At 40.2% G+C, this 22074-nt stretch overlaps 1 protein-coding gene across 1 annotated transcript; it reads right to left on the reverse strand.

Moving 5' to 3' along the window:
• Positions 1 to 11295: 11295 nt before the first annotated feature.
• sem1 (SEM1 26S proteasome complex subunit) lies at positions 11296 to 13446 on the reverse strand. Its single transcript, XM_031323297.2, has 3 exons — positions 13254 to 13446; positions 12694 to 12787; positions 11296 to 11483 (listed from the first exon to the last, which is right to left on the reverse strand). Exons 1-3 carry the CDS (start codon positions 13327 to 13329, stop codon positions 11441 to 11443), a joined length of 213 nt encoding a protein of 70 aa, XP_031179157.1. The 5' UTR covers positions 13330 to 13446; the 3' UTR covers positions 11296 to 11440.
• Between the last annotated feature and the right edge of the window lie 8628 nt (positions 13447 to 22074).

Consider the following 22074-nt stretch of genomic DNA (forward strand, 5'->3'; position numbering starts at 1 on the left):
ATACTTGACAGAACACCATATTAATTCGCTATTGAAAATAGTCTCACACATAGGCATATGTTTACTACTGTTTGTGTAACATTTGCAAAAACAAACTGCAGTGCCCAGCTTGTTTAGGACAATACTTAGCCTTTAAAAAAATATATAACTATATGTGTCAGTTATTTTTTAAAGATTTACATCTTCAGTAGAAACCAATAAGCTTGGGGATGATGATTGCCACAGATAAGGTAGTCAAAAAGTACTGAGAGGCAGACCAACACATTGTTGGTTTTGGTCTTTAAATAGCATTTGTTGACAATAAGAATAATGTAAAAAATAATTTATATTTATTTTATAATTTATCTTTTTAAACATTAGTCAGAAGTGGCAGACGTAGTACAAAAAGCACAAAGGTTAACATAAATGCCAGGATGCAGAGTAGTGTCAAATCTACAGGCAGACAGGAAAAGTAGGATTTTTTATGAGTTTACTCCATATAATGTACTGAAGAGAAAGGATTATGACCCCTTGCAAGTGACTTTGATTTATAACTCTATGGGCACACAAAGCAGAATCATTTTCTAAAGTAAAAGTATTTAAAGATAAATGTTTTTTTTTTTTCTGCTGTCAGACTGGCAAAATCAAATTTTATGTCCCCAATTTGGGTGGCCCTGACCTAACCCACATCTTTATTCTTCCAAGAATCCCTTTTTTGTTTTGTACATTTTCATCTGATGTTCTTTTCCAGATCTGTCATATGTGAGCAGTTGAATGTCTTGCTCAAGGGCACATCAGCAGAACACATGGCTGTTGATGGACACAGTGGCTACAAACCTGCAACCACTTGATTATAACCACGTTACTTCCCCTCTAATTAAGAATGTCATATAAGAGCCAAGATTGATGAAAACGCCCATTGTGTGCAATGACAAACTATTGCAAACTTTATACTTGCCAAAGTAGGATTTTTATATAACTTAGAAGTGTCACCAAAACCACACATTGGACAGACTGCCCAGATAATTTGGAACGCCTCAGACAAATCTGTTTTGCATAAAGGACAAGAAGGTGGCGAGAAGAGAGAGAAGAGAAATGAGCATCCTTTGGCCATTCTTGATGAAATCAGCCTTCTAATACATTGAACATGTAAGACAAAAAAAACATGATTCATCTATTTTGACATGTTTTTTTCGTGCTTCTTAATGGTGGATATCTTCCATAAGAAAAACATTAGGCTATTTGTGCTAATACATAAAAAGCTATTATGTCGTTTCTTTATCAGTCATATAGAGAGCCTATTAGCAAAATAATTGACTTCTCTCTCTATGCCTACATCTCTACTGTCTGTCTAACAACAAAACACTGCTTATTATAATCTACTTTTGTTTCTCCAATCAGTTGGTTGTCAAACACTATCCTTAATCATCATACATAACATGCACTGCATTAAAGTGGCATTCTTGTAAACACCATATATGTAATAGCGTGTGACAAGCCACCTTTGTTTACACCATAATAACTGGGTGTTTGAATAACTTCTCAATGACTTTAAGCAACCAGTCATACTCACTCTGCTTCCATTCAGCCGTGCAGCCTGATAACATGGACTGACGTTTGGCATGGAGTGGACTACGGATTATACCAAACAGTAGGGCTGAGTGGACTTCTCAGGAATTTCACCTGCGGTCTTGGGACATGGGAGTGCATTTCCTGCACACACATTGCGGATGTAGTGTACATCCGCGTGTCTCATTATGCAAATGTTGACGTGTGCATTCATAAACATGTGAGACACGTAATGTTAATATCAGCCCCACCCACACACTCATTTATTGGAAGCACCAGCTTTGCTTCCTCTGCAGACTCTTTTCCATCTGCCAACCTAAACCTTAAGGCGGGCTGTCTTCTCTGTAGCTTCTGGATGAATCTGTTTAGTATCTTTCAGTTCAGATGAAGCGCTACACTAACCATGCTTCAGGGCATCTGGGATGGGCCGGGGGCCTGGTGAAGCACGTGAAGGGGTGGATGGGAGCTTTGAGATGGTCCAGACAGGGTAGCGGGCAGGCTCGAGCTTCTCTCTTCCACAACAACAAGGACCCACACTGAAGCACGCTCAGACCCTGCAACCCGAGAGGGCACAGGGGTCCTCCAGCCTGCCTGGTTTGGGATAAATGAACCCAGATGCTTCCCGCATATGCAGAGCGACCAGGCTGAGGGAATGAGGGCGGGGGGGGGGGGCGTAGAGGCAGAAAAAGAGGAGGCTTACCTCTTTCCTTTCTTTTTTTCTTTCCCTAGTTCAGGCAGTTATCTGTCTGATTCCTGCGCTTTCTCATAACCACTGATCACAGAGGCCTCCGTGCAAGGAACATTGTGGGAAATTATCAGAGGGGCATTTGTCTTTGAAGGAGAATGAGAGCAGCAGCAAATCTTTAAGTCCTTTCCTGTTCCTCTTCCTGTCAAGCTGCCACCTGGACTGAGAGAGAAGGAGGGAGCGAGAGAGAGAATGATGGTTGCATTCGTCTAAATGACTTAATTGAAGTTCAAGTTGGCGCAGGAAGTTTTAGAATGTAACATGAATAGTGTGATTAAATGTCTTGTCTGAAGGATTTGTTGTATTGATGCGGGTTAGCTGTTCATCTTAACAACATACTTGATCCAAGACGCTAAGCTGTCACTCTGCCATCTATAGAATAACACCTGTCTTAGGAATAGTCTGTTTCTTGTAGAGCGTTAGATGAGAAGATCAATACCACTCGCATATCTGTAAAGTAAATATGAAGCCACAGCCAGCAGCCGCTTAGCTTAGTTTAGCAAAAAGAGTGGAAACGGGGAATCAGCTAGCCTGGTTCTATCCAAAAGTAACAAAATCTGTCTACTTCTTGGCCTGGTCTCATCCGCCTGCACCCAGCCAAGAGATAGTCCGGCACATAACCCCCACAAAACCACATGTTGTTTTTACACTACGTTTTTTGGGGATGGGAGACAACTATTTTTGTCTGGTATCACTCATGATCTCAAAGTGCTGATTCTTCTCTCAACTGCACTGCATCATAAGTATTTCCATACAACCTAACAGTAGGGATTTTTATTCAATGATTGGTTCCCTCTTGGTGTTCTTTTCTTGACTCATTTTCACTGGTTTGTCATTTGCAAACTAACTCTTACCAGTGGTCCACCTGCAAAGTATAACCCTATCTTCAGTCATAGGTGGGTTGTGTAATTAAAAAAAATGCAGATGCTTCCTTTTTTACGCGCTTCAAAGCTCCTTTTTTCACTGCAGACTGTGGCGATGTGTTTCTCACCAGGGACCTCAGGAGTAACCTGTGTCACTACCAATCTGCCAGCCTTTCCTGATGCCATCCAGATGCCCCCTCCTGAAACACACACCAGCTTCTTTGTTTGCTCCACTTGAGGTTTAGGGCCCTTTTTTTTACCAAGTTGGACATGCACTAACACATATACAGATGCACATACACTTACACCAAAAATACACCCTTTGAAACAAACATGATGTTCAGACACACTTAACCACCCATGTGCGTACACCCACAGTCACAAGTCACCCCCTGTCTGAGTTAGATGCAGCATGAGGAATAAACGACAAATTTCCTATTTCATTGCACTAAGTCTTGCCTGCTTTAGATCACTCCTAACCTGCCTTGCCATGTCAGAAGACCAAGAGTTAAATTAGAGAGGACTACATTTCCTGAAATGAAATGACTGTCAACTCAACGTTGCTCCATCATCCCAGAAGAGTACAAGGAAAATATCCCAGTCCTTCCATTCTGTTTTTGCGTAATGAACAGCAAACAGAGTTTGAAATATCAAAGGCAACGGTGGTAAAAGGCATCACTCTCAAATGAATTATGAAAGAAAGTTGAGTTGTTTTAGTCTGTCTTTGATCTCAGAGGTTTTTAGTGAGGCAGCAACATGTAGCTCCTGGATATGTCATCATGACCATTAGGGAGTGCTGACATCTATCTGATTAGGATGACAAAACAACAGGTGTGTGTGTGTGTGTGTGTGTGTGTGTGTGTGTGTGTGTGTGTGTCTGCATATGTTGTATATCGTACATCTGCTGTTGAAAGTATCTATGCATTAATGTGTTGTTTTTGTGCATGTGGATATACGTTATCCTTGGTACATTTTTGTACATTTGAATGTATTTTGAAGCGTGTGCATTTTTGTTCTTCTTTTTCCACATCTGTGAGTGTGTGAGGATGAGAGAGTGCATGCCTGCGTGGTGTGCTGGCTGGCTGTCCTGCCTTGAGGGGAGATAAATGGCTGAGTGTTGTTGTTGTCCAGAGAGCAGACACTCAGACAGCCGCTCACACATGATTAATTGTTTCCTTGTTGGGACTGGGACCAGTTGACTGTGGCTGGACCAAGGCCTCCCACCCAGCCTTACCAGACTTGTGTGTGTGTGTGTGTGTGTGTGTGTGTGTACGCGCGCGCATGCAAGCAAGAGAGTTAGAGGGTGATGAAAGGCAAAGACAGCTAGAAAGAGAGAGAGAATGATATGTCCTATTTTATGAGTTTGTCTGTCATTGTACTCTCTTTTTAAACATATGCTATTGTTTTGAACCCAGGCACACAGTGAAGTGGTGGGTTTTTTTTGGTTGAATGTGGTGAAAATGATCGATGTGAACTGAGGGGAAGATTTGTCCTGCAACCTTTTAATGTTCACTTGAATTGGATTGGGCAAATGTAAAGGTCTTTAATGGACTTTTTCCTGCAATTGTTTCCCTCCCTTGTATAGTTACACGATGCAGATACTGTGACATGTAATTAACCATGCTCTAATTACTTGATCCAAGTGAAAGAAACTCTAGCTATTGCCTTGAATCATGGCTGCACATTGATTTCTCATAGGTCAACACTGCTCAGGTTGATCTACAGTGATGCTGGGTTTTATGGGAGTGCATGAGTGAGCCTGTTGATTGATTAATTACAATTATCAGAGTCCTGATAATTCACCAGAGATGATAATAACATCAAGTGTGCTTTACTGCTCTGGCGGAAAAAGCCTCTCTGGTGTCTAAATTCCCCCCACCCCTCTATTAATTTCTCTTCCTTCACTGTCCAATGCTTTTAAGTGCAGCAGGACAGGTAGATGGCTGTTAACGGTGTGTTCAAATATTGGAGGTTTGGGAGGGGACAGGGGTAAAAATCGGGAGTAAAAATAAAAAACAAACACCCTAATTGCCAGGTATTATGGGTGTACGGGAAGGAAACACAGCAGGGGGGGGGGTTGCCACAGACGTCACAGTTAAAAACACGCTGCCATCCTCGCAGGGCCATTCGGCTCGGTTGCACATTGTGGTTTAATGATGACATGCATGAGGATGACTCACATGCAACACTGATTCACTTTATGTTAGACCCTTAATTAATCACAGCAGCTATTATCCCCACTATGTGGTGATAAAAGTACAGGACTCCACTATGTAAATAGATGCAAAACATTTAGTGAGAACTTCACTTCTACTTCACTTCAATGTATTCGCTGGTTGTAGGCTACTACTATAAGCCTGATTTACTGAATTGGGTTGTTCATTATGAATGAATAAAGCAGTATTGGATATTACCAAGGTCCATACTAGATGCCGATCACAAAACTCATGTAGCCTACTGCCGTAACTTCACAAACAGTGACGTTGAGAAAAAAGGATTAGAAGTTTCAGGGCTCTTTAAAACAAACTGTGTACCATATATATAAGGAAACTAAAGAAAGTGGGTAAATTAGCTTTAGCGAAGGCTATCTAGCTAGCCGTAACTAGCCAGAGTGCAGTCACTGTTTGGCTTTTAACCCAGTTTTCTAGTTCTTACAATTTGTATTCTGTTCCCCCCCAAAAAAAACAACTACACATTTTTATGGCATAATATTATTTAGATCATATTCTGGTCTGTACTCAATTGATCAGATTTTGGCTTTGTAGGGTAGTACATACTACTATGTCTGTGCTCTGTTTTTCGCCTTTGTGAAAATATACATTTATCTGTCAAAGACCTGCGAGATGGATCATGTCATAAACTGCACGTCTGAAACTCATAATCTGCCCTGACATCAAACCAAAGACTTGTGTTTTCATAGTGACTCAACCACCAGGGGTAGCGTTAAACTGAAACATACCCATCTGTTTTTTTTTGTGTGCCAACACGTCATATCGGGTTAAAATCTGGACGGGTTTAAGTGACGGTGAGGCTGTGGCGTGATCCCACACTGTCTCAGATATCCAGTGTCATGTCCACATGTTCAAATGGCGTTATCCTCATTTTCAGCTGAGCTGTGATGGCGGCAATAAAAACTAGGAGAGGTTTCAGAGCAAAGCATGAAATATAACCCAGATATTGTATCTGTTAGTTATATGTGTAACTAGGAGAAGTCAAATATTTCCATTCTGATTCTGATTCCATTGTAGAAATTATGTTTATATTTATGTTTCCCTTAACTACAAATATGACATTTTGGGTCAAAGTATGGTGCTCGATGCTCACTGAAGTGTCACAGTGAAGATTTCTTTAGTTTTCTAAAGATCAAAGTTTCAACATGTGCTATGTTTTAGATTAAAAAGCTTTTGTGGCTTAAGTTTGGAATGATGTGCGCTGAATCTGGCAGCAACTTCCTGGAGTCTTTGCTGGTTGCCTGGCAACTGCTCAGAGACAAAAAAAAAAGTCTGACCCATAACCCCTCAGAAAACAAGGAGTATGATTTATTTTTTTCAATTACTGAGCTTTAGAAGTGCTGGTATGACAATTTTGTTGCCTTTGGACTGAGCCAGGGTAGTTGGTTTAGCGTCTTGTTGGTGCCGGCCCTTACCGACAAAAGTTCCCGAATGTAGTCGTCTCTCCAGTTAGACATTTTCATCACCCTCTTTCTTCACCCTCAGATGTTTTGTTTTTGCTTTTTGTGAATTTTCACACTTGGCTCAATCGGAGATAACACTGACTTTGTACTAAGGAGCTGGCAGGGTACACCGTTTTTCCGATCCAACAGATTCGGACAATTGTGGTCTCGCATACAGCTCCACTGGGTAATGTCTAGATCATTTCAGGTTTGCAGTGCAAGTGTGAAAGGGGCTTATTTCCAATGTAGCCTAGTCCTTGATGTAAAGATGGCGAGGATGCAGGAGTTTGGGTAGATGTGACTTCATACTACTACCCAACATGATTACAACCTACCTATAGCAGCATGAATAAAACTCTATACAATACTGCTATATTACAGTACAGGTATATTATATATATATATATTAGGTATATTCTAATCGTATTTAAAAGGTTGTTTATTTTTGTTTTGGATCTATTTTAAGAGAATATTTAGATCACAGATTTTACTTCACTTGCACATGATATTATCAATATAATTTTTTAGATGATACATATACTGGGTTTCTTCTGATCCCATAGAAAGGGGGAGAATCATTCATGACAACACAGGATCATTTTGATGAGAATGAATGGAGCTTAAAAAGTAGCCTGTGGTCAATCCATACTGGTTAATTGAGGCAGTTAGGGTAGAAGCGACTTAAAAGCCTTAGTCCTCCTTGACACTGATGGCTGTCCTATAAGGGACCCTCAGTAGGGCCCTCAGGTCTTTTGATAGGGCATTCGCCAGCGTCCTTTGGGGCTGTTTCACCCCCCACAATAAACAGGCAGCCCTTTGTCAACGGGAGTAGGGGGGTCTGAAGGGTTGCTCCTCGTTATTATTTTCTAAAGTAATTATACCTTATTATCTGTGTTTACTCTAGCAGGGGTGCGAGCGTGCAGGTGTGGGCCATTCGGCAGTGGGTTGGCAGTCTCACTGAACGCACCCCGAGTGTCTTTTTTTTTTTTTTTTTTAAACTCTCTCCCCTCCATCTTTACTTGGAGGTTTTTGGGGGTTTTAGTTGTGGTATTGTAGCCCCGCCGCTAATTTCATCCCAACAAAAGAAACGTGCAATTAGGGCTATTATAGTAGCAGCTGCATGCTTCCTAGCTGTGCAGAGACAGCTTCGTCTTCTCCCTGGCTCGGTGGTGAAGGGATTGGAGAGGGGAGAAGTGGAGATAGCAGGGCCTGCAATGGTGGGGAGATTGTTCGAATGGTCACTGTAGCTTCCAGTCTCTGCAGGAAGGAGAGGAAAATATAGCCTGGGAGGCTGGTGTGTTTCCTCCATGTAGACACAGCAGGGACTCTCGCCCACAGGCTCGTGGGCCTGGAGAACAATGGATATGCCATCTCCCAACATGAAGTGTTATGAAATAGTCTTCGCCACAGTTCCATTGGCTGCTCTCTCGCAAGTCATGTGGTCTCAGAACTGCGTGGGCCGAGGGAATACGGTTTGCAAATTAAAAAAATTGCTTTTTGAAACATAGTCTTTCATAAAGACAATAATCAGTTTACTGAATTTCCGGCATCCAGTAGTTCTCATATAGACTGATCCAGAATGTATTCCGTTGAAAGTATTACACATGGCTTGGATTTCTGTATCAAGACTACATTTTGCCACCACGAGCACAAGTACAGCCCCTTTTAAAAAGTAATCCATTGTTTAAAAGATTTCAAATGCAACATTTCAATCATGTCTAAATATTCACCCAGAAGATTGTTATTCAGGCCTCTGTGAGGCAGTCAATATCAGCCACAGTGAGCCTTCTCGTACATGTCATGGGGAATCATGTGGGTCACAAAGGAACAACAAAAATGTGTGCACAAATTAAAGTCACAATTAAATGGGACCAAAGAAGAACTAGTGCAGAGACACAGAAAAGCCTGGCGATCTGTGAGGTTGAATATTGAGGGCCTATAGAGGCCCTCATGGCGTCAAACACAAGGGACCAATCTCATGCTCTGAGCACAAACAAAATGGTCACAGGTCCTCCTCTGTTGCTCTCACTTAGCGATTCTTTCACTTCACCGACTTCCCAACCCTTAAAATAATCATCTGGCCCAGGGCCCTTAGTTTCAAGGGCATTAAACAGATCTGAGTATCACCCATTTATGAGTCAGAGCACTTTGAGTTCACTTGATGAACAGGTGACCTTCCTTTATTTCCCGTAGTACTTGTCAACAAGTATTTATTTTCTTTATTGACATGTATATCAGTAGCACCTGGAGCGTAGTCTTTCAATCACAATATATGTCCAGGAGAGCTGTTGGGCTGTGATATGCAGCTGATTGGGAAAATAACTAGTAGTAAACAGGGATATTGCATTTTCCCAGAAGAGAACGAGAGACTATCAGACGCTTGTCAGCGTGCTTTCAGTTGCCAACATCTAAATGCTTGACCTAACAGATTTCCACTTTCCACCTTTTCCAGCCTTTAGTGCCAAAATCTGAGTGTAACACTTTGAAGTGCAGAATGACTCTTTCCAAATATAAACTAATGCAAAATGGCAAATAGTGCTGGTAAATCAGCACCACAAGAGGAAACTAACAAAAGTTAGTAGGAATGACCACCCACAGGCAGAAGGCAGAGGTGGAAAAAATATTCTAAATGTTTGAGAAATTAATAAAAATGTTATAAAATGTAATAAAATGTAATAAGATGTTCAGAATTGTCAGGTTATAAGATTTGTAATGTTGAAACTTGCCTAACCCCTGCTTACTTGTGGTGTTGTACCTTTTAGAAGGAGGAACCGGTCCTCAAAATGCCTGGAAAGGGGTAGATGTGAAAGGACACAGAAACTGAGCTTGGCATAATTCACAATATTGTACTGGATGAGGAAGGCCAGACTTTTATCATGGAATCAGTAAAACACATTTGTGATTTGTATTATCGTTTCAGGTATTTTACTAAATCAAGTTTCATTTTTCATGGCTCTACTGCAGTGACCGGTCTAATTATTTCATGTTTCAAAAAACAGATGCTCAAGTTTTGGAAAATCCTTGAGACCAGTTGATTGTATTGGAAACAGGTTTTAAGTCTCTCACTTATGGCAATTCTTCTCTCTTTTAACTTGTTTCAGATTTAAAAAAAAAATGGATTGATAAAATGGGGATTTTTTTAGCAGTGTATGTAAATTGATGTGAAGCCAGCACAATCCTGTCACACACCGCGTGCCATTCTGAGCTTATCGTGTTTTTAAAATAACACCGCATTATTCAGTAGCTACATACATTGGATATAGTGAATTTAAAACTACATGTTCATCTCAAACAAGTACAAAAACTGCACGTAAATACAGTACTTGAGTAAATGTATTAAGGTTACTATCCACTCCTAGAGGCAGAGGATGAATGTTGTTTTCAGGATGAAAGCAGCTCTTGCAGCCTTGGTCTTACTGGCATCCATTTCACCTCATTAGGACCCTGGGACTGAGAGTCGACAAAACACTGAGAGAAATCATTTTGCTGGGGGAGTGTGGCGGGGATAAATTGGCCTCTGGTTCAGTATGAGAGTCCCCGCTGTGACAAGCGGAAGAGAAGGGCCTGGCTGGCAGTAGGGGCAGGCCCAGGCAAGGAAGGCTGGGAGGCCCCATGCTGAGACCCCCTCCCTGCCTCTGACAAACACGGCAGTGGATAATCTCTTCTTCAGGGACTCGGCCCAGCGCTGTGGGGCTGAGAGGGAAGGGGGCCGTTATACAAGCACAGTGCAGAGGAACTGCCTTTGTATGTGTGTGTAGCATGCACCACAAACACACACTTGTTTGCATTGTGTACTTTCACTGCGCACAGCTTATGCACATCTCCATTTCCCTGTGTACACTTTTTCTCTCTTCTCTCTTAACATAAAAGTATGGTTGCTACAAAATGATCTTGAATATCTCGGATAAATTCTGTTAAGCACCTGAACTTGAGTAATATCGTGCAAAATTCACGTTGTCCAAAATAAATGCACAATGTGTCAGAGGGCAATAACAAGCCACACATTACAGGTAGATTGTGTTGACTTGGCAGGTGTGCTTCTGAGGAGATCAACAGCTCTTATAAAGACTGTAATTTGAAGATATTTTAGCAAAACCCATCATCTTCCACACAAAAAACAATAACTGCAACAGATTTAGTTTATGCATCAAAGAATATGAGCATTCTAAGGTAAGTGAAATGGGAAGATGCAGGTTAGATTTCTGGTAATGACCATTCCAGCATCAGTTGAATTGACCCATTGGTTATGCAGCATGAATTGGCAGGTATGAAGGTAATTATAATGTATTAATTTACTAATATAACTTCCTCAATTTCAGCAATGTTCCTGTGATTACTAAAGTAATGCAATCCAGTTGCTCAGGTTTGCGTAAAACAGCAAATGTATTATATTGTATCCATAAATAATGTCTATAAACATTTTCAGTATAGTCAGTAAGTAAAAACACTCAGAGGAACAGATTTTCCTTAACAATTTACTTCCATCAATATTTCTTACAAAAACAAATTAACATCCTCAAATCTCTTCTGGTGGTGTGTGGTCAACCAGTAATATTGAAATATAAATGTCCATATCCAATGTCTTCAAATACTGAACGGCCTTGTCAGCCGCTAAGACGTCTCCATCTTGTAACCATGTTTTTCCAGCTCAGCTCTGCAGGAAGGAGAAGGAAAATAGAAAGATCAAGTCAGTAGAGATGATTACATGTGGGTGATTAAGGCATAAGTACCCTCTGCTATTGATTGTGAGAACCATTAAGAGATGGGAGTGAAAAATATATATAAATATTGCATAATGCGTGCAGCTATGGATTTGAGATCACACACACACACACACACACAGATAATGATATCTTTAAGAAACAACTTAATAGCATGGCTATCATAATTGGCCTAAATAAAACAGCATATTATGGTTTAAAGTGTACTCAAATAAAACAGACCAGCCACTTATCTATATCAACAGTTATTGATTATCCAATAAGTGTGAGTTTGCATGATGGATCTTATGATGATAACTTTCATGTGTAATTTGCAACATGCTTATTGCACAATTTCAGATACAAGTGAAACATGCAGTGGCCTACTGCAATTAATAACAACCTAAGCTATAAAGAAGAGCTGCATAATGGCTGCAAAGTAAGAAACCAGGTTTTCTGCAATTCCCAAATTGCACGAATACTGATCCAAGAGCAATCTGCCACAAGTAGCTTCCTAAACAGCCTTTTAGGAGCTGCGAGTTCTTGACCAACAATTCAAGCTGTATATTAGAAAGAGAAAAAAGAAAAAAAAAATGTTCTTTATCGTTAAAGAGACCATAAGCTTTGCACTGGATTTTGTTCCTGTTTAATTTGGTCCTATCAGGATGTCTACTTGTTTAATGTTGTTTAAACAAATCTAACCAGTAGCATTTGTTTCCATATTAACTGCAATTAAAATCTGGGCATATTTTGTTTACTTGTGTTTTATTTCTTGAGAACACACATTTAAAGTAAGATATCAAGAGCAATATCTTAAACAAGTCTCCTTGTTTTACAGTAATACCTCACAGTACTTATAAGTCAGCAAAAAATTTGATTATTTTTGGTCCCAGATAATATATGTCAAATAATTTATCAGAGAGCTGTGTGTCTCATGTACTGTATTTCATGCAAGACAATTTGGCCTGTGTAAAAAATCAGTCCACACCAAGAATGACTTCAATAACTTAGGTATCCTATTAAAGCCACATATGAAAATAAACTAATCCACCTGTACACAGCATCTTAATTACTTGGCCTGCTGTACTAGATACAATGTCAGCCTATGAGGGAGTGTAGCTAAACACTGAAATGCATTGAGTAACGTTATTCAGATTTATTTACCTCAGTTGATTTGAGAAATCATCCTCTACGTTGTCATCATCCCAGTTGTCTTCCCAAACATGAGCGTCTTCATCTTCATCCAGCCCCGTCCAATCTAGGAATTTAAAAGTGGGATAAAGTACTGTAGTCAAATACTCAATTGAGAGACACCATAGGTGCTATTGACTGTCCGCTTAGCTAACTTATTATAGGTCTGTTTACCTGAAAGGCTAACTACACTTTGGTTAGCTCGTCGGCTCGCATTAATTAGCTATACACGCTAGCAAAATAACAAACAGAGAAGTAAATGTAAAGTAAAAAAGGAAACGGCTGTGACAATAGAAGACAGCAAGTTCCATCGGATGAGTAATTTAGTAAAGTTAGCTAACTTAGCTAGATCAGATGGCTGTGGCGTGTTACCAGCTAGTTAGCTAAATGCTAGCTAAAGCTAACATGGCTAGGCTAGCTGAGTCACTGTTGCAGGGCCCCGCACCGAAAACACCGTAACAGGTAACGTTAACGATCGTCAGTAAAAACATAACAAGAGCAGTATGACTTCAAATAACATATGTATTATTTACCTTCGGCTGGGAATTCTTCAAATTCATCATCCTCCTCCAGTAAGCCAAGGTCCACTGTCTGTTTCTTGTCTGACATGTTAGCTGCGTTACCGCTGTGTTGCTGTTTGTTAACGAATGGCTCTCTATGGCAGGACTTGTGGGACGCTGAAGTTGTTCGTGCGGGTATAGATTGCGTTGATTGCGCAGGAAAGCGCAGCAGTAGCAGTCACCATGCTTTACGGCAAGGTAACGCAAGTTAAGAAATGTTTGTTGTACAATATGTAACATATTTAATTAAAAGTAAACTCAATGTGCTTTACATATGCATTTGCACTCACTCAGAGACAGTAAAAGAAAACACACATGCACCGCTCAGACAGCACTGACACAGACAGACACACAAAATCAGACACACACACACACACACACACACACACACACACACACACACACACACACACACAAAGTAGGCTTAATAAAATGGTGGAGAACATTATGGTAGTCTAACCTACTTGCGATGAATAGGCTACATGAACAGTTTTCTCCAAATCAGCTTGGCATATTAATTGACTTTTGATATTACATGTTATAAATACTGCCCTATATGTTAACTTACTGACTTATAAAGTTCTACATCTGAAATGAGGTTTCCTGACTTGCTCAGTGTATTTCAAATAAAAAGTGACTCGTAAGTGTAAATACATTTTACATCTTTTTAGGACAACAAGTAGGCTATGTGAATCTTATCTTTATTCAATTGTAAAAGGATTCTGGATACCGTTGACTGGCTTGTCAGTAGATGTGACAATAAAAGATTTGATGTTCATGAAAATATGTCAGACTAAGATGTAGGCTACCTGAGTCCACATGGTTGTGGTGTCATGGAAATTTCAATAGGTGTATGTTGTATGCTACTGTATCCATGAAATAATTTTATAACAAGAATTTTGTTATTTGTTAAAAAGGAAACACTTTTTAAGTTAAAATTAAGTTAATATTTCTTACATAATTAAGTTGCTGATCATTCTGAGTATGATGCTGATTCAACATGCACAGATCTCAATAGAATCCGATAGCTCCAAACTGTAGTTTCATCACTTTATTTTAAAGGGGAACTATGCAGTTTTTTAAAACTTAATTTACCTTAACTGAACAGCTTTGGAGTCATTGGAATGGTTATATGACTTTTTTTCGAGTTGAATGGTGGTCGTCTCACTCCCCCCTAGCGCCTGTGAGCGGAAAAACCAGCCTTGCAACTTTCGGCTGGCGAGCCGCTGGCCTCAGCGTCAGGAAGTATCACATGATATCCATAGACAGTATATAAACTGGATCAACAGATCCCGTTGATCTGGACGGAGACCAGTGAAGGATATTAGAAGCACTTTTCTGGTGAGCGCTGAGTGTTACTGTGCAGCCTCCAGCTGAGCTTGACGACGTAGATGTGCCGTGAGCAACCTGTCTGAAAGTTGTAAGTCTTCTGGTAGCTGTGCCAAGAGAAATCTCAATCATTCCCAATCTTGCAGAGACGGAGAGTGTAGGTATATGTAAGGAGATAACATGGACACAGGCTAATTATTACTAACTAAAATGCTAGTTAACATTAATTAAACTTAAACAGCTAATGTAAGTCGAAACTGCCTGCAAGCTTCTCCTGTACTATACGGTAATTCCTCTACTATGCGACAGTAAGTTGCATGGTTATGACACAATCGTTAGCCTATTTTTACAAAAATGTCTGCTACGGAGCCATAATGTGAGGTACAAGGTAATGGAGCCTTTTATACATTGTTGTGTTTCTTTAGAAATAAACAATGGACAAATAAAGTCTTTAAACGCTTCAGATGTAAAGTTATTTGCTGTCAAAGTGGCGCCAAAATGAATGGCAGTCAATGGGATGATCGTTTTGTAGCATCAAAATGGCGCCATAGGAGGTTCGAGCTCTGAAGCGAAGCTTACCCCCTTGACAGAGACCAGTGAGGGATATTAGAAGCACTTTTCCGGTGATGGCTGAGCTTGAAGACGTAGATGTGACGTGAGCAACCTGTCTGAAAGTTGTAAGTCTTCTGGTAGCTGTGCCAAGAGAAATCTCAATCATTCTGAATCTTGCAGAGACGGAGAGCGTAGGTATATGTAAGGAGATAACATAGGCACAGGCTAATTATTGCTAACTAAAATGCTAGTTAACATTAGTAATTAAACTTAAACAGCGAATGTAAGTCGAAACTGCCTGCGAGCTTCTCCTGTACTATACAGTAATTCCTCTATTATGCGATAGTAAGTCGCGTGATTATGACACAATCGTTAGCCTATTTTTACAAAAACGTCTGCTATGGAGCCATAACGTGAGGTACAAGGTTATGGAGCCTTTTATACATTGTCGTGTTTCTTTAGAAATAAACACTGGACAAATAGAGTATTTACACGCTTCAGATGTAAAGTTATTCGCTGTCAAAGTGGCGCCAAAATGAATGGCAGTCAATGGGATGCTAACAAGAGGTGATGGCTTGGTAGCATCAAAATGGCGCCATAGGAGCTATGCGTTCTGGGGAGAGGCTTAACCCCTTGGTGATATCAGGTCTTGCAATGTAACGAATTGCTTCACGGCACTGCACACATACGCCCATTCAGGAACCGGCTAACAAGGTAGCGATGGAGTTTTTCACACTATCGTCATGGCTGAGCCGGCAAAAAATAAGCAGAAAGCTAGGCAGAGATGGGAAGTAACGAAGTACAAATACTTCGTTACTGTACGCAAGTAGATTTTTCAGATATTTTTACTTTACTATTTATTTTTGTGCCGACTTTTTACTTTTACTCCTTACATTTTTAACACGAATATCGGTACTTTCTACTCCTAACATTTTACAAAATTGGCTCGTTCTTTAGTTTTAAATAATTTCAGTGGAGTTATTGTTATTATTTTTCGCGTCATCAATTCCGAATTCAATCTACTGTAATTGGATGGGAATATACGTTGCACTTGACGCACCGCTACAAGACGACGACAGATTCGGCGGCATTCATTCGCGGCATCTAGTGGTTGTTATTTGTAACTCTAAAAGTATGGGGAACTTCTTAATTAGCGTCTGTTTAGTAATTTATATTTTATCCTTTATTTTCTTTCCAGAAGCCATATTTGAGCACACACACATACATGTAGATTCATTTAAATGTTAAGGGGAAGATTAAAAAAGAGAAACTGGATCTGTGAATTCTCACAGAATCACAATTGAATTCATATCTTGCTACTCAGTCAGAATCTTATTAACCTGGAGTCCCAGGCTCTGTCACAATAATCATATATGTGATGTTTTAGGCCTAGTGGCATACATCCATTTAAAATGTAGGCAATGGCATATAAAGAGCCTTTTTTCCATGTCCACTGAAGTTTCTCAGCTTGCACTCTAGTAACATTTGTGTGGTCCAGGTAGCTTTGCATAAAAAATTGCAAGGCTACTTTTACTTTTATACTTAAATACTTAAATATACTTAAATTTCCAAGCCTGTACTTTGTTACTTTTACTTGAGTAAATAAGTTAAATCAGTACTTCTACTTTTACCAGAGTATTTCTTAACACAAGTATCTGAACTTCTACTTGAGTACGGGAAGTGAGTACTTTTGCCATCTCTGAAGCTAGGAAAGCATTGTCGGAGGAACAGAGAAAGAGGAAACAGCAGCCTGACCGAGCGAGGAGTCAGACACAAGTAAACATAGGAGTTGCCAAATATCTATTCCGAAGCTGTAGGGGGAGCTCTATAGAGAAACCTGCCAGCAAAAAGCAAGAAAACAGTGAAGAAATGGCCAAAACTGCATAACGCCCCTTTAATAAAAGATGTGAAGAGCAAAAAAACGTAAAAGACTTTCAGATGAATTTGATTTGATTTGAACTTTAAAAAAGCTTTTGCAGATATAGGGCTACTGTACAGCCTGTGTTTGCTTGTTTACGTGTTGTTAGCTTGGATGGCTTTCACTAACAGTGGTTTGACATTGAAAGGATGGAGCAAAGCTTAGAAAATATTTGCAAATATTTAGGAAAACAGAAAGCTATTTCTCTCTGCCTCCCTGAATTTCCCCCTTTATGGTTCACTCTCTCCCAGAAACACATACACTCTCTCTCTCTCCCATACCACCACAAAAGCCTTGTGCAGTCCTCTTTCCTCAAAACATATGCACACAAGTCAGTCAAATTTCTGCAAAGATTTTTCATTTAGGAACAAATGCGCATTGTAACCCATGTGGCCTGCTCAAATAATGAAGCGGCAGCCACAGCTTAGGATGTATTTTGGATAAATGAGAGTGCACATTTACCACAAAACCACTCGCACCACAATGAAAATGGCTCTGCAGCTGTCATATGTTGACAGATGGAGCAAACCTCAACTTAGGCTCTACGTACTTATTCAATTTTCAAATTATTTTGTAATCATCCTAAGCCTTTACACATGACAATGCCACAACAGTCGGAGGAAAGAGGTACAAGACATGGAGAGAAAGTGCAGGAAGTAAATGTCACTGTGTTTAAAAAGCCTCTTTGCAGTTGGATGTAGAAATGCATGCTTAAAACTACATGTTTTAAATATAAAAGAGCATTTAAAACAGAACATTGTGTCTGCATTTCATTTGAAGTAAAGAATGAAGGAATAAGAATTACATGCTTATTGATACTTTTAAGGCTGCAACTGGCGATTATTTTCATCACAGATTAATCTGCAGATCATTTTCTCGATTAATTGATTGATTTATGAAATGTCCAAATATATTCAAAAATACCTATCTTGAGAAAGTAGAAAGAATAGAAAGAGTTCCCATTACGTGATAGCTCTTTAGTTATTAGCTGCTCTCAGGGCCTGACTCTAACTATATTTCTGACAAAAGAATAAGTGTCACTATTTTTAAAGTGACTAGGAATGAAAGGATGAGTGCAGTTAACCTTAATAAGGCTATGAAATGACAACCAAAGAGGCAATTTCATTTACACCTTCAGTTAGAGAATTTCATTTATGAATGACAGTTAGACTTGCTTTGAGCTGCCCTTCCTAGCTGATTGTGGTGCTCGTGTCAATCAGTCTCCTGGTGCAGGTGAAGCCCTGGGAAGTGGCTGCAATGTCCGCCCAGCATACCTGAGACTGCAGTTACACCGTGGCTGGCGCCTGTAGTCTCTCTGCTCAGGTAAAATAGGAGGAGGTGGAGGAGGGTGGAGGGTGGAGGGTGGATCATAGAAGGGAGATACAACATGGCAGACAGACTCCACCGCAACTTATGTCTGAGTAGCAGCATCACATTTCTGTCCTTTCACAAAGCCCTCTGGGAAAGGACAGGTCAGCAGTCGCTGCACTGAAAGAAACAGACAGGGCAGACAGAGGAAGACTCCAGCTGAAGCCTGCCCAGCCAGTCTGCCCCCATCACCCCCCCATCACCCCCCACCACTACTGCCTGGCTCTTTATCACAGGCCCCGCTCATGATATGGCCTTGAGGCGGTGCACAGGGAGAGGTAGATGGATAGAAATGGGTGGAGATTTGAGAGAGAAGAGAGAAGTGTGTGTGTCCCAGAGATAACGGACAAGACCTCTTCTTCCACATGTCAGAGAAATTGACAGCATAGGAAGACAGCCGGTTGTCTGCTGGGTCGTCTAGCCGTATGCTTTCTGTACCTGCGGACACTTTGTCTAGACACCTCCCTCCTAACAGTTACACTTTGCATTGTCATTTTCCCTGCCTCCAAATGGAGGCTTCCTAAGGGTGCCACTCAAAACTGAGCGTGTACATACCGTAAAAAGTTTAGATTTGTTTGAGCTGAATTCTGTTGTCAAAGCTGTGAGACAAGAAAGTAACAGGATACCTTAGCTTAAAGAAATGCCCTAAGACATACAAGAAAGTGATCATCATGGATTAAGGGGACTTAACTAGCCAATTAATGAGGCAAATCCAAGAAAAAACATGTAAGCTTTGCTCCTAGGAAATCTGCAGAGAGAGCGATATGCTTCCAGGATATGTCTGTCAAGATCCTGTATTAAATTTAATCCCAGCCAGTCACTAAGTCTACTCCATTGTGTGTTGTGTGGAAACCCAGTCTCACTTTTCATATAAATACTTATACCAAGTAGAGAACAGTGGATATGAATTATTTCAAACTTGGTAATACAATCAATTAAATCCCCATATGTGTCAAATGAACATAAAAATAAAGGAACTTTTTATGTTTGTTTTGCTCTACAGAGCCATTTTTCTGGGGGTCTCATTCATTGAGATGTCTGTCATGACGAATTTAAGTTTCATATTTTCCCCCCCTGTCCGTCTTGAAAAGCTCTGTCATCTTGGGCTTGAGGTACAGTTTGCCAAGAGGCTAATGGCCCTTTATGACAGTACAATCTGATGCCTGTCCCGGCTAGCCTCCAGGTAATCCTGTCCACCTCGGCGGCTTAGCCGTGCTCGGGCTTAAGTTGCATATTTTGTTTTTATCAGGACACTGCTGATAAATGCTATCAGCGAGGGAGAAAAGAAATAGGGGGGGTCTAGCCTGAGCCTCTAGTTGAAATCTAGAGTTGAGGAACAATGACACCTCTATTGGTAGCTAGGCAGCCCTATAGGGTTGGAATAAACAGCAATAGTTATTTGCCAATACTGTTTAATATTGTTACTAACACAGAGGGGGTACAAATTCAACTCACAGGCTTTACAAACCATTTATAGATTTTAAATTTCTTTGCATAAATGCATGATAATACTGCTGCTCAACATTTTCAATCACAGTTACAACAGCTGTACATTTAGACCCCAAAAATATCATTTAATAAAATCATAAAATTACATGCTAATTTATTTCCAGTAATGTGCGCTAATAGTGTACTACCTCTGTGTCCATGGTCCAATGCCATGGACCTATACTGTACGTGAAAAGCACTCACACACTCTTACCATAGGTGATAACCCCCTCTGTGAAAAGCACTCTTATTGAAAGTACCTATTATCTGCAAAGTCTATCTTCATGCTGACACAAAGTCATTAGCTTAAGCTGTCCTCTGTGTTAAATCATTGTTAATTCCTTTGGCAATAGTGCACAGTGAATTGACATATTTTCCATTGACTGCTACAAATAAATTACAAGTAAATTAAATAGTGCCCACAGATATAAAATATTACACCGTACATACAGGTATATTCAAATGAATGAGCTCTGTGATGATTCATAAATCCACTTGAAAAAATAAAATAATTGAATGGCAATTCCTCATTTAGGCCAAATAGTTAAAGGATGCATGTTCTCTCCATACTTATTGAGCCTTTGCTAACTTAGGCCTGAAGTGCATCTATTGTGCTGTGATGTGGCAGCGTCACAAAAAGGCTTTGTGAGCGACGGGCACATGCCCATAGAGAATTGCTGGCTTTTGAATTGCTTTAAAAAGTCTTTAGCTTTCACCCAGTGTGCTGAACAAATACATATTCCCCTATTCCGACTTTATATACTCCTTCAATGTTTTTGTCTGCATGACATTTTAAGAGGATCATTACGTATTGTCTATTGCCTCCATATCTATCATTACCCATGTGTCTCTTTTTACTATTTTTCTCCCTTTTTTCTCTCCCCAGTCATTTTCTATTTCTGTATCTATTGCACACAGAAACAGACACACCTCCCTCTCTCTCTAGTTATAGTCATGGTATATCAAAGTGTGTGTGTCCCACACAGCAGGGGGGGTTCGGTGTATGAGTGACAAGACCTGCTCTGCTCCTCTCTGACACCTGTCAGAGCCTCGTCCTCGTCTGTGTGCAGAGATGGAAATGAGCAGGAGTGACACAACATGCCAGAGGTGACGGTAACGGCTCACCTCTCTCTGGCGGCTTCTAAATCAGTTGCACAGCTCGCGGCTTGTGTGCTGGCTGGGTAACAATAATTATCTACTCTGAAACTTTCACAAGAACCTTATTTGTAATGCAGTGATGTCACACTCACTTAGATATTTGAGTTTTACGTGCACAGTGAGGGTCCATCTGCACGTTTGATCATGTTAAACTGCAAATGAGTTTGGAATTTATGCTGCCAAATATATAGCCTACCACTACATACAAGCCTATAGATGCTTAAAGTCAGACTGTTACTTTTGAGAGAATAAATAATTAACTCTCTTTCAAATGAAAAGCTGTCTTCGTAAGCAATAAAATGCAACATTGCTCAATTCAATACGCTCAAGGGTTTTGCTGTTAAAGCCTTACTTGGTCTGGTAGGGCCAGTAGCGTATACGGTGGCTAATGTTAGCATAATTTAGGTATAAATATTGCTGTTAATGGTCAGTTTACCGACTTTATGACTCTTCGTTACTCCTATATGCCAATGTTACAATAGTTTTTTTAGCTAATACATTTAGCATTATCCTATATTTTCATTCACAGTCTATACTACTGTATGTTCCTGCAATAGATGAAGCTGCAGTTTCAGGACCACATTTCTACAACCACATTTCTACAGCCACATTTCTACAGCTGTAGTTAAAGGGTTAAGGTTAGATTAAAAGAGAGGGTTTGGGTTAGGGTGACTACATTCTAGCATCTACCACAAATTAGGGTCCTAGTAATGCGGTCATGAAACTGCAGCCTCCTTTATTGCAGGAATATGCTAGTCGCCGCAGTGGCCGATGTGTCTTAAATTTACATTGATAGGTGATACCCAGAGCACATCGATCCAGCTGCAACTGTAGTGTAATCCAACTCTTTTCATTGTTGATTTGCCATAATCTCTAACTGACTAACCATCCACAATTTGGTTGTACTGAATTCCGTGTGCCTAATCCCCAACATGTGGCCGTCCCTAGCCCCGGAAAAGTCTGTGATTGGTCTGATTGATA

This window comes from Sander lucioperca, chromosome 16, assembly GCF_008315115.2.
Source record: "Sander lucioperca isolate FBNREF2018 chromosome 16, SLUC_FBN_1.2, whole genome shotgun sequence".
Classification (NCBI taxonomy): domain Eukaryota; kingdom Metazoa; phylum Chordata; class Actinopteri; order Perciformes; family Percidae; genus Sander; species Sander lucioperca.